Source organism: Peromyscus californicus, unplaced genomic scaffold, assembly GCF_007827085.1.
Source record: "Peromyscus californicus insignis strain IS unplaced genomic scaffold, ASM782708v3 Scaffold_15__1_contigs__length_86483966, whole genome shotgun sequence".
NCBI lineage: Eukaryota > Metazoa > Chordata > Mammalia > Rodentia > Cricetidae > Peromyscus > Peromyscus californicus.
In genome coordinates this window covers 71,900,486-71,914,079 of record NW_026294447.1, presented here as the reverse complement: position 1 = coordinate 71,914,079, position 13,594 = coordinate 71,900,486, and the positions used below count along the sequence as shown (strand labels likewise).

The 13,594-nt window shown below is 48.3% G+C and overlaps 1 protein-coding gene across 2 annotated transcripts in view; it reads right to left on the bottom strand.

Annotated features, from left to right (window-relative positions):
• Positions 1-13,159, bottom strand: part of Dpf3 (double PHD fingers 3) — a 297,137-nt gene extending 283,978 nt beyond the window's left edge. The window contains exon 1 of one of the 2 annotated variants that reach the window (XR_008218495.1): positions 12,797-13,159. Coding sequence is in view for 1 of the 2 variants with exons in the window: in XM_052739375.1 (XP_052595335.1) it covers positions 12,797-12,828 (32 nt within the window). In the remaining variant the exon portion in view is untranslated. The remainder of the gene's footprint in view (positions 1-12,796) is intronic. The other variant, XM_052739375.1, reaches the window with a different exon arrangement.
• Positions 13,160-13,594: the final 435 nt, after the last annotated feature.

Here is a 13,594-nt window from a genome sequence, read left to right as displayed (position 1 = left end):
TAATTAGCGCGAGAGAATATATTCTCTCCACTCCAATGCCCCAGACACCCTGCCCTCCCCCATCTCCAGCAGCAGTTGCCTCCCCTCTCAGCACCCCACCCCACCCCAATGACAGTGGTTTCCCAGGGAGAGGCCTAGGGGAACAGTCAGCCTCCTGCTTCACCGGTACTAACTTCACCGAAGAGTAAAGTCTAGAAGCAGAAACAGAAACCAGGTCCTTCTGGAAGTAGATGCTCCTAAATACAGACAGGGAGGTCATTTGGCTTGTAATCAGCATTTGGCCAGGATGGGATGAAGGATGCTCCAAAGTCAGATCCAGTGAGACTGTCCCCACTGGACTCAACAGAGATCCATGGGAAGCCGTTGCTTGAGGATGATGGCGGTAGGAGGGCTCTGTACTTGATTTGCTTCTATAAAATAAAAGACCCTTGTAGTTTGCTTCAAGATTGTATCTGAAGTACCTCCAACACTAGAAAACAAGATCTGACTTAATGACTCAAACCCGTCATGAGCTTTTAAATCCAGTTTTCTATAAATAAGATGTTCTTTTTCACGGCCTCCCACATCAACAGTTGGCCTTCCTTGGGTCTCCAGCGGATGCAAGCTCCAGCTGACTTTCATGCCCTCTTGCCCCTTCATCATCTTGATGGAAGGAGCCAGAGCTTGGCTGATGACCCAAGCCCCACACTCCAAGGAAAGCCCCCCCTTACCCACTGACCTTCCCACTTCTGCTGATTCTGTGGATGACTCAGTTCAGGGCTTCCAAAGGGAAATGGGGGCTTTTCCTGAGCTCATCTTCTCACCTGCTTCAAATCCAGACCCTGTGAAACCCCTCTGAGCTCCCAGGACTATTGAATCACAGAGGGATGAGCAAGGTTTGCATTTTCTAAGAAACAGTGATTAGATAGGATGCCAGTGACGTGCCTAGATTCAGTCTTTTGGATAATGTTTAATCAGCCAGCCATGGTGGGGCAGACCTCTGACCCCAGTTACTCAGGAGGCAGGCCCAGAAGATACCTGGTAAGGCCTGGTCTCAAAAGAACCATACTAGCTATGTGGCTCTACAGAAAACTCGCCAAGCATGGGCCAGACCCTGGATTTGACCCCCAGCAACACACACATCTAATAGATTAGGTATCATTGACGCTGAGAAGGCCTCCATTCATGACAGGAAAGTTTAGCTTTCCAGGAACATCACACATTTGGAGTTTCCACTTTCTGAAAAGTTGTTTTATTGATGTTGGTTTTATTTTTTGTTTTGGGGGGTTTGTTTGTTTGTTTGTTTGTTTGTTTTACTTCACTTGGGCCCTTGAAGAATAAGCTGGGGCTTGAACAAGAAAAGAGTAAATAAAAGGAGATGTAGGCTCTCCTCACCATGCAAAAAGATGGGCTCTGTTTTTTTTTTTTTGTTTTTTGGGGTTTTTTTGGGGGTTGGTTGTTTTGTCTTTGTTTGTATATGTGTGTTTCTATGTGTCTATGTATTTTAGACAAATTCTTGTGTATCCCAGGCTCACTTCTCACTGGGTAGCTGAAGAGAGCCTTGAACTCCTAATTCCCTGCCTCCACTTCCTGAGGGCTGGGATCACAGGCACGTGCCACCATGCCTCCTGTATGTGGTGCTAGAGTTCAAACTCAGGGCTTCAGTGTTAACCAACACTCAACCGACTGGGCTACACCTTTAGGCCTGTGCTGTTGTTTTGCTTTGCTTGAGACAGAGTCTCGTTCTGCAGCCCAGGCTGGCCTTGAACTCCCAAATGAGCCACCACTCTTGACTCTCAATCTGTCCTGACATCCCAGGTGTCCCTCCCTCACATGGTGACAGATCCCCTCATAAGGGATTCTTACCCTAATGTCAAAAGGGGAACAAGGGGCCATCACTGTAGCCAGGGGTGGGAGAAGTGAGGCTCTGGATTTCCAGAGTGGTGTGCCCAGAAGAGGAGGAGTAAAGAAGCTGAATTCTGCAACACTATTAGCATTGTCTGCGGTGTGATAACAGAGCGACAGCCTCTCCCATCTAGAACCCTGGCCTCCGATTTGTCACGAGTCCGACAATAAAGGCAATCTAGTCCTCTGCCCTAAAGAACTGAACACAGAGAATCAAGCAGTTACTAATACAAATGTTCAGAGGAGCTTTATTTGCAACAGCCGCGAGTGAGAATGGCCCAAGTGTCCACTAACAGATAGATGGATAAACAAAGTGTGGCCTCTACATACAATGGCCATAAAAAGGAATGAAGGTCTGATGTATGCTGCAACATGGATGACCCCTGAGTCACCGAGCAGGGTGACATAAGGCAGACACAAAAGGACAAATACTCAAGTTTCCACTCATCTGAGATCCTTAGGCAGAAAGTAAAATGACACTTCTAGATGTAGGAAGCAGGGTCTGAAAGACACAATTTTGTTTGGTGCTGAAGACTGAACCTGAGGGCCTTGCCCATACAAGCCCCTGCTCCCACTGAGCTATCTCCCAGCCCAGCAAGGTGTTTAATGAGTACACATAAAGTTTTGTTTGGAGTGATGAAAAAGCTCTAGAAATAATGATAATGGCTGACCAGTAACTATAAGTGTATTTAATGTGGGCTAGCAAGATGGCTAAGTGAATAAAGGTACTTGCCACCAAGCCTGGCAACCTGAATTCAATCTTTGGGACCCACATGGTAGACAAAGAGAACTGACTTCCTCAAGTTGTCCTCTGGCCTCCATAAGCACATGGCACACCAGGGCATGTATCTCCATGTGTATGTGTGCCCAAGCACAATAAATAAATATTGTTAATTTGTATTTAACACTGCTGAATTGCATGCCTTAAAAAGGTGGTTTTTAGCCGGGCAGTGGTGGCGCACGCCTTTAATCCCAGCACTTGGGAGGCAGAGGCAGGCGGATCTCTGTGAGTTCGAGGCCAGCCTGGTCTACAGAGTGAATTCCAGAAAAGGCGCAAAGCTACAGAGAAACCCTGTCTCAAAAAACAAAAAAAAAAAAAAGGTGTTTTTTATAGTATGTATATCTCATCACAGATTTTTAAAAGTAAAGGGTGATGTGGGATGGTCTATATGTCAAATGTGTTGCTGATTGGTCAATGAATAAATCACTGATTGGCAGTGGCTAGGCAGGAAGTATAGGCGGGACTAAGAGAGGAGAATTGAGAGAACAAGAAGCTGGGTGAGGGAGACACTGCCAGCCGCCATCAGGACAAGGAAGATGTAAAGTACCGGTAAGCCACAAGCCACGTGGCAAGGTATAGATTAATAGAAATGGATTAATTTAAGCTGTAAGAACAGTTAGCAAGAAGCCTGCCACGGCCATACAGTTTGTAACCAATATAAGTCTCTGTGTTTACTTGGTCGGGTTTGAGCGGCTTGGGACTGGTGGGTGAGAGAGATTTGTCCTGACTGTGGGCCAGGCAGGAAAACTCCAGCTACAAATGGCGCCCAACGTGGTGGCAAGAGTTTCCACCTAAAACCTGAGAAAAAAGATTCTAAAACGGAGCTAAAAACAGCTTCCTAATTGTCTCTCTCAAATGAGCGGCAGCTGCCGGTTTGAGCTACTGGCGGGTTGCTGGCGTGCGCGCTCGACCTGCCGCCATATGGCGGGAATGAGGCCTCTGCAAGTGGCACATTAAGCTACATTGTGGATTTAGCCTTTGTTAGTACAAAACAAAAAAAGAGGTTTCTGGGCTACACACTGCTTTGATAAAAGCGTAGACCCACTATTTCTGAGACTTGATGGTTCCCAGAGCTGGCGGTAACCGCCATGTTGGGAAGCTAAAGTGGGCGGAGCCAGCAGCCACAGTGCCGTTTCAGGCTTAGAAGGCTGCAATTTAAAGCAACAGGTTTACAATAAGACAGATTCAGATGTAATAGTTTAAAATGTGTGTAAAATATACGTAGGCTTGAAAGAGACAAAAAAAGGTGATATATACAGTATAGAAACAAATACATGGTTTTAAAAAATAAAGTCTTTAAAGAGACAGTCAAATTAATATAAAAAATAAGCCACATAGAGATGACTATTACACAGAGAGTCTGGATTGTGTTGTCTTTGGGATTCTTAACTACAGAGAGATGTTTGATTGTAAAGGAAGCTGAGTTAAACCAGTACGTATATTTTAAAGATACTTTGACTTCAAAATTTGGATGTAAGGATATGTTGCTTTGGAAAAGAGTCTCTTTTGTTTCCACAGAAAGCCAGAGGCTATGGATTTGTTCCAGAGTAAGATACATCAGGTTTGACCAGCCAAGACCCCCTGAAAGGTCTCCGATGACACCATGGCCCAGATGATCCAACATCCAGAACCGTTTCAAGACAACTGGCTCAGATGATACAGCCTCACGGACTACTCCATGATCCTAAAATTTTCTTTGTTTCCCCAGAAGATACAGCGCCCCCCTCCAGCAGGAAGTAGTAAGAGAAGCTACGCCCAAATTCCCAAATATACCAAGCTGACTTTGGAGATGTGTAAAGGTTAAAACCTTCCTTTTTAAGAAAAGAAAAGGGGAAGTGATGTGGGATGGTCTATATGTCAAATGTGTTGCTGATTGGTCAATGAATAAATCACTGATTGGCAGTGGCTAGGCAGGAAGTATAGGCGGGACTAAGAGAGGAGAATTGAGAGAACAAGAAGCTGGGTGAGGGAGACACTGCCAGCCGCCATCAGGACAAGGAAGATGTAAAGTACCGGTAAGCCACAAGCCACGTGGCAAGGTATAGATTAATAGAAATGGATTAATTTAAGCTGTAAGAACAGTTAGCAAGAAGCCTGCCACGGCCATACAGTTTGTAACCAATATAAGTCTCTGTGTTTACTTGATCGGGTTTGAGCGGCTTGGGACTGGTGGGTGAGAGAGATTTGTCCTGACTGTGGGCCAGGCAGGAAAACTCCAGCTACAAAAGGGGATGCCTGTCTGCCGGAGATCAACTATTTCATTTTTTCATTTGGTTTAGGACTCAGGATTTACATGCTGGCTTCTGTGCATTTGCTGATAAATTCCGCAAGCCCTTCTTCCTCCTTTAGGCTTGTAGAAAATTGCCAAGGGAGATTTCAACCACGGAAAAGCCTGATAATAATCCCCCAGTGGAGTCTGTGATGTCAATAAAGGGAAGACAATGAAATTCCAATCTAGAGGCTGCTGGTGCCCACATAGGGATAAGCCAACTCCTGGGTGTCCATTGGGCACCTCTCTTTCCCCAGCAGTAGCACAAGCTGCACTACAGGAAGCTCACTGAGACATCAGTACAGGCCCGCAAACTTCCGGTCGCTTAGAAACCAGGCTCTTGTGGCTGTGCAAATGAGAAAGAAACAAGCACTTTGCATCCATGTCATTTGGACTGGGTACCACAGCAAAATGATGGCGTAGAGGAAATCCAGAGGATCAGCTTAAGGCTTGGTTCCCTGTTCTCTAAACTCAAGAATCAAACCCAAGACTTCACAGGTTCTAGATGAGCACCCAGCAATGAGTTACAACCCTGATATTAAAAAAAGGAGGAGGAAGAGGAGGAGGAGGAGGAAATGTTTTCAATAATTCCATTCTTCTTCACATCTTTCCAGATGTGAAATTTCCACTATTTGACTGCTTTTTTTTTTCTTCTTTTTTTGGGGGGGGAGGGTGTTTCTCTGTGTAGCCCTGACTGTTCTGTAACTCACTCTGTAGACCAGGCTAACTTAGAGATTCACCTGCCTCTGCCTCCTGAGTGCTGAGATTAAAGGTGTGCACCACCACCATCCAGCTGAGTGCTTTTAAATAACAAAATAGGACAACTGGTCTCCTTGCTGGTCTTTCCTTTCTCCTAGGCCTCTAGTTGCAGGGCCAATAAGAAAAGCCCACGTTCTGAACTGCCAGGCCACCAGGTCCTCAGTCTTAGGTCCTGAGAAGGGATGGGATGTCCCATCATGTTAGAACCCCATATGGAAACTCTATGTGGCAAAACTGGACCCCAAAGAGTAAAACTACAGAAGGGCTTCCAGGCCTTACCACTCCTCTCTAGAAAAACACTCTAGAAACAAGAGACTGACCACTAACTGTCCTCCCCACCCAAAATGACTGAAGTAAGAGCTAGGAAGATTTTTGGTTTGATTTTTGGGTTTTGGTCTTGTTTTGTTTCATTTTGGGTGAGGGAGAGTTGCTGTTTTGAGACAGGGTCTCACTGTGTAGCCCTGGCTGTCCTGGAACGCACTCTAAACCAGGCTGGCCTCAAACTCCCACACAGAGATCTGCCGGCCTCGGCCTCCAAGTGCTGGCATTAAAGGTGTGTGCCATCACACCTGACCAAAAGCCAGAACTTTTTTTGCCTTGGAGGGAATTACGAAATTGAGTGCATCTCCTCATCTTAAAGGAATAGGAAGCTGCGGGGAGGGACATGTCAGGATAGCAGAGCTAGCCGAGAGGGCTCTGAGCTCCTTGTGAGCTGCTTCTGCACCCTGACTCCAAAGTTACCAAAGCTACTATAGTCACTGGTCAGAAGAGACAGCCTGCAGTGCAGACAGCAAAAGGGTTAGAAACAGGAAACATTTGCTGGTAGATGTAAATGTCAACTATGCATGTTACAAAGAGCAGGTTCGGGGTTGGGGATTTAGCTCAGTGGTAGAATGCTTGCCTAGCAAGCGCAAGGCCCTGGGTTCGGTCCTCAGCTCTGGAAAAAAAAAAAAGACAAAGAGCAGGTTCTCCAGATGAGTAAGAATGACAAGGACATTTAAGGCAACCTGAGGTGACCACAGTCCCTGGAATCTGGGCAGGGTGGTTAAAGGGGGATGGGTAAATGGAGAATTAGACATGTCATTGTTTTCCAGCTTCAGCAGACCTGGTGGATTGAGGCTCAATGAAAGCTAGCTGAACCCCATCACTAGGGGTACGGAGTCTGAACTCAGCCTTCCCTGCCTCCACAGAGCCCCTGTCTCAGCCTCCCACAGCTTCCTCTCTTCACAAACACAGGACCCAGACATTCTCCACACTCGGCTTCTCCAGTCCCATCCCCTCCCCCAGGGACACCTCCTAACTCCTGCTTTTAAAACTCTAATGCAAATCACAGGCTTCAAAACAAAAATACCTTCCCTTGGTGACAGTTTTACGAGGCCAGCTCTGTTCGTCCATATGGTTTGACAGACTGTGAAACACCAGTAACTTGACCAATAAGAAAAACAAACCACACACAAACACCACACCTCATCCCCTCCCAGTCACTCTGGCAGCTAGAAAACTTGAGAGCTGGAAACAGCTCATCCTGTGGTGCTCTTCTGCAGTTAAAACAGTCATCTCCGCAGTTCCAGACCACACAGTGGCTTTATCCACTTACCTATCCTCTCCTCCCTACCCCAGGCCACTTTGTCTTCCCTTGTTAAATACCTTCATAGTTAAAGACTATTTAAAATAGGGTCATGCTTATATAAGACTCCCCTCGGAAAATCGCAGCAGGGTAAAAAATATTCCAGCGCTTGTGGGATTTTTTTTTTTTTTTTTTTGGCCTGAGGTTTGCCACATTTGGCTACATTTCTGCCTTCGAGTGACTTTCAAAACACTCAAAACCCACAAAAGTTACTTTGCGGAGGTTGGGATAATAAACAGGCCCCCCGGATCCTGGGGTTGTTTTATGATGCTGTCCCTGCTGCCACCTCCATCAACAGGGCTGCAGTTTGAAAAATGGATGCCAGCCTCAGTTTCCATTCTTTTTTGGGTACATGCTCAAAACTGAGCTGAGAGGATGGTTCTTGAGATGTTATGGCTTTTCGAGGGTGAATCCGAATTCCAGCTGCCCGAGTGATTCCAAAGAGTGGAGGGAAGATGTAAAGCTTCCAAGTCAGTCACTATGGGATCCCGGTCCGCTTTACAGGTCTCAGATGTTCCCCAGGAGGTCTGCAGACTGGACTGTTTTCAAAGGTTTACCCTGTGACAATGCCTCCACTTGGATTCTGACAGAAACTGAGGTCCTTTGTGGGTATGAACATCCCATGGGGGGGAAAAATGTTTGCTAATGAAGTTTAGAGGCTTTAGGGCTTTTTTTTAAAGATGTATTTTATTTGTGTATGTGTGTGTGTATGTGTTCCTGCAGAGTCCAGAAAAGAGTGTCAAATAATCCCTCAAGCTTGTATTGCAGGCAGTTTGAGATGCTCTATTTGGTGCTAGGAACCGAACTCAGATCCTCTGGAAGACAGCAGCAAGTGCTTTTAATGGGGACCCATCTCTTCCTGCATCCCTTTTTATTTTTACACTGATGAGTAAAAGCAAAGACGCCAGAGTCATGTTCAAGCATCTGTTGGATTCAAGGGTCCCCTTTTCCATAAAGGACTAAAATAATGTCCATAAAAGGCTGCAAGTTCACAAAGCCCCAACCCCACTGTTCTCCACTTAGTCCCTACTCACCACCCCCTCCCCAACCAAAATAGCCTAGACAAGATTAGGAGCAGGAATGTGGCCCTCTGGCCCTTCCTCTCTGATAGCTAAACTGGCCGCCACAGTAAGAGTAAGGTCTGGCTTCTAACTCTCATGTGCCCCAAGACCACTTTAGATTAGAACATACATTATCCACGTCGGAGACTGGATAGAAAAAATGAAGGCTGGAGGTCCAGCTATACACATGAGCCATGTTGGATCTTGATTAAGTAAACATTTACTTCTCTCATAGTTATGTCCTTCATAATAAAGCAGAGATATCAACCCTGACCTCCAAGATAGGGTTACTCTTTACAAAGTCAAGTTTAGATGCAACTGTGTACATGTAATCATAGTGATAAGCAGGACTACATAGTTTACTTTTCTTATTGTTTATAATCCAAGTATTAAAGCCCTAACTAGAGTAATTAAATAATGATAGCATTTATTCCTCTCTGAGCTTGGAGTTATAAAAATAGATACATATGTACATGATCAAGTCTGGCAGAAGGTGGCAGGCGTTCCCAGTTAAGTGCTACGGCCAGGGTTTCGAGAAGTCTCTGAGAGATTGCACTGTTTAAAGTGCTGTTGGCAGACATGGGGGAAGGTGAGTTACCTAAACTAGAGTATTGAGGTTAGAACTTACAACAAAAGCGATAAAAGGCAGGAGAGATAGCTCAGCAAGTCATGGTGCTTGCTTCCAAGCCTGAGCTGAGTTCAGTCCCCAGAGTGGAGAGAGAGAATCAACTCCAAAAGTTGTCCTCTGACAACACACATGTGTACACACACACACACACACACACACACACACACACACACACACACACACACTTGCACTTATACCAACACCTCACCCAATCAAGATACACACCCATAAAATAGTAGCTCTGGCTGTCCTGGAACTCACTGTGTAGCCTAGGCTGGACACGAACTCAAAGAGACCCACCTGCCTCTGTCTTTCAAGTGCTGGAATTAATTAAAGGCGTGTGCCATCATGCCCAGCTACAATAAGTAATTTTTTTTAATTTAAGCATTTTATTTCCTAAGTATATAGAAATCAACAAGTATACAATATGTAACTTGCCCACACGCCTTTACCAAAGCTATAGGTGGCCCTTACCTGTGTATACAGAAATTGAGGATGACTCCAACAGTCTGCACTCAGACAATGTAGCTGCTAACTTAAATAGCACACAACTCACATGTACACACCATACATGTCCACGCGTGCTGTTGAATTCTATTTGTCCAGATGCGACTGCTTCACTGTAGGGCCTCCTGCTGAGTCCCCTTTCTGATCTAATCTGTCCAGGCAGCTCCAGTTTCTGCCTCTAACACCCTATTGGGCAGTAACAAGAAGTTCAAGGCTACCACGGAGAAGCCAGACTGTCAGCTTCAGAGAGGAAGGAGTGAAAGCCACAAGGAGGAAAAGGGGAGTTGAGAGGCGATCAAAGCCAGCCAGGAAGAAAGGCAAACCACCAAGAAAGGCTGTTTTCAGGCGCTTGGGACTCTACAGAAGACACCCCCCACCCCACCCCACGAAAAGCAAAGAGATTCAAGTTAGCCATCCAGTCACCCAGTGAATTGAATTATTAAATGCCCCACATGGAAAAAAAAAAAGACCTAGCATGATGAAAAGTAACCTATAGTCTAAGAAGGCAGAGCCCTGCACAAGGTTGCATGAAAGAAACCTGAGCTGGCTTCTTCTCCACACCGTAACTACTGCTACTTATCCCGCCGTCCAAGAGGAAATCTTTGTGCGACCAGTTTCTGTAGGGGGCGTCCGTGATGTTGCCTTTTTAAAAACGAGAGAGACTGCGCGCACACGGCGAAAATGCTAATGCGGTTTGGAGCTCCGGTTCATTGTCAGGAGGGGCACACAAGGATAAACACATAAGCTCTCCAAACCATTCTCCTCGCTCCTCCTCCTCCCTGAGCCCCCATCCATCCCTTCGGCTTGATGTGGTCGCTGCGCTTTGTTCTAATTTAGCCCATGCATAATTTATTCACGTGTGTTTTGTTTCCTAACCAGCAACTTCTAAAAACAAATGAAATATGTAGATGTTTTATTAAACAAGTTGTTTTTTAAAATAATAATAATAATAAAAGCAGATGACGTCGGTCTCCCAGTAACGACGCGTGTGCTCCTGCGTGCGGAGTTTTTAAAATGTCCAGGCTGTAAAAAGCTTGGCCATTGGGGTTATTGTTTACACCCTTAGCCCTGGGGGGGGGGGGGGGAGGATGGGATGCAAAAGGGGTCGGCTAATTATAAAGTGACCACTCGACTCCCTCCTAGGAAAGGCAGGCAGGGGTGTTGTGTGTGAGCTCCCGTGTGCCAAGACAGAGTTACAAATGCATCCCACGGCAAGTGTTTCCAATTATTAAGGAGTACACGTGTAATTCAGAACTAATTCCACTACCGAGATTGGCCACCTTCTTGCTTCTCTGTCCCTTCCCCCACTACCCCTACACACGCTCGCTTCTGTGTCCAGAAGAAAAAAAAAAAAGTGGACCGATCTGGGGAACCCTGGAGCGTGGAGCTCCTGCGCGCGTCCGAGCGTAAGCCCGCTCCCGGGCATCAAGGATACCGCTTTCCCAATAAGGAAGCCCAAACACATAGCAAATAGATCTCTCAGACTTGAGTTTACCAAGCGGCATCAGCTCGGCTACGTGATTTCGGCTGGAAATGAGGAAATTGCAAATCAGCTGTGTGGGTTCTGGAGAAACTCCCGGCATCAGCGGTGTGGCGGCGCGAGTCGGCGAGGACGCGGCGAAGTTACGCCCATTTAGTCTGCCATAAAACATTTTCTCTCTTAGGTGAAATGCTGTCGCCAGTGCAAAGTAGCTGAGCTTCCGTGCGAGAACTGGAGCCAGGAACTCCCATCAAGCTCAGCCTCCAATGTCTTCTTTACAGCAATATCTTGTAGAAACTCCGAGATCTGGGACATCCCTGCCCTATTCCTGGTTGCTGGCTGGTGCAAACGCAGCGGGTTCTCCCTAGGCGTTTCTTGGCACTAGGAATCCCCCACACCCCCACACCCCCGCCCCCTGCGCCACCCTCCTGCTCTCCAAAGCAAACCATGTTTTTGACTCCAGAAGCCAGGGGTTAGGACACTGCAGAGAGCAGTTAAAAGAGCCAGGGTCGACCACTGCCACACATTAGGAAGAATTGGCACGAAACATCCACGCGCACCCTCCTTCTCCCAGAGGCTTTCACCCGGGCGGGGAAGTCCTAGAACACCCGGCACCTACCCGGAGCCCACGCTGCGCCGCGATTCCCAGGGATCCACCCTCTGCCAACATCCCTGCCAATAGCGCCCCTTGAGAGCCACACTAGTTTTCCGAGGCCACCCCCGGCTCCGCGATCGCCCGCGGACTTGGCGGCTCACATTCCCAGTCCACTGACTGGAAGGAGGAAGGAAGGGAGGAAGGGAGGAAGGGAGGAAGGGAGGAAGGAAGGAAGGAAGGAAGGAAGGAAGGAAGGAAGGAAGGAAGGAAGGAAGGAAGGAAGACAGGCAGCTCCGACCGGGGACCGGCCCCCGCGAGTCCTCGCGCAGCCCGCCCCCCTCTGTCCGCTCAAAGTCTCCCGGAGGCACCTGCCCTTCGCTGTTGCCAGAGCCCCAAACCGCCTCCGCCCGCCTCGGCTTTTCACCCAGAGCAGGCGAGCACACCATTCATAAGACCTGCAGCTTCCCTGACTCCATATCAACCCCCAAATTAATCCAGGTCGTTAATTTACTACAGCCCACAAATACGCAAACACACCGGCGACCGCCCGGAGCGCCTCCCTGATCCCCCGGCTGCCCGAGTGGAAAAGCCTGGGGCAAGCACCTGGGCCCCAGGACTCCCGAGACCCGCCGGTCTGCGCGCAGTCCTCCCAACTCCGGAAGGTTTGCACAAACTCCCTGCGAGAGCTCGGAAGGCAGAGCGAACGCCCAGCAAACTCCGCAGCCACAGCGGTCGCTCATCCCGCCAGGGCGGACGAGCAGCGGAGCCGGGAAGCCTCCGGCTTGGAGCGCAGGGGCTCAGCGGAGCGCACGACGCGGCCCCTGGCCCGCGCTCCGACCGGGCTCAGCCAGCCTCGCGCGGCGCCGAGAGAGGCAAGAGGACTCCGGGGACCGTGCAGCCCCGAGCTGCTCGCGACCCCCGCAGCTCGGGAGCGGGCGCCGCCGCTCCGGGCTCCCTCCCGGTCCGGGTCAGCCAATTAAGCAGAACGCAAATGTAACAATTTTCTTTTTGTTAATTGCATCTCCTGACATTTCTGCGCGCTGGGAGGGAAAAAAAAAAAGATGAAGAAGTAAGAGCAGAAGAAAAGAGGAACCCGGGCGCAGCGGGAGGCGTCTGCAAGAGCCGGGCGCCGGCTGCGCTCCGCAAGGCGCCTTTTTTTCATATTGAAACCACGCGGAATATGTACATTTTTTAGTCTTACTTACGCTTTCAGGGGGTTGTGAATGACAGTCGCCATTTTGCTACAATGTAACAGAATATTGTCTGTCTCAGAGTTCTAAAGGTTCGCTCAGGGGAAGCGGCAGGCCAATCAGAGCACGGGATACCGGCCTGCAGGCCAATCGGCGCGGCTGGCCGCCAGGTAGGCGGGGCCTGCGTGGTGGTAGTTATTAGGGGAGCTGTCAAAGCCCAGAGGTCACTCCCTTTTGTAGAGCCCGAGAGCGAGCAGGTCTTAAAGGGGCAGTACAGTGTTGGTAGCGCCTTTTCTGATTGGGGCTAGTGGAGACACATGGGAGAGCATTCTCGTTTAGTTTGAGTCTCTACTTCACTAAATAACTGCAGAGAGTTTGCGCTCCTGGACAGGAATATTTACATAGTGCCAACAAAACCATTAAATCCCATTCATTAGCTTTGGGCTTTATATATCACGGGTTTTAACCCTTCCCCTCACCCCCCCACCTCCCCCCACCCCCGCCAGCTCCGGGTACACCACAGTGTTTCAGTGCAAGAGTTGGAAGGTTGCAGTTTCCTGCAAGAAATGACTACTTGTGTTCCACCGTTTGCTAATAATGCACTAGGTTCTGAGGCTGTTTAATATTCTTGTTCCCGAAGTGTTTTCTTTATCTCAGCCACCTTCCCCGGTCGGTTTCTGGGAACTGGCGAGTCCAGGACAGCAACTCCCTTCCCCCTGGAATGTCTCAGTGTCTGGCTCGCCCTCTCCTGCAGCCACGGTTTTTGTTACGTAATTCGCGGGTGGTCACTGCACGGTCGGTCCCCTACGACCA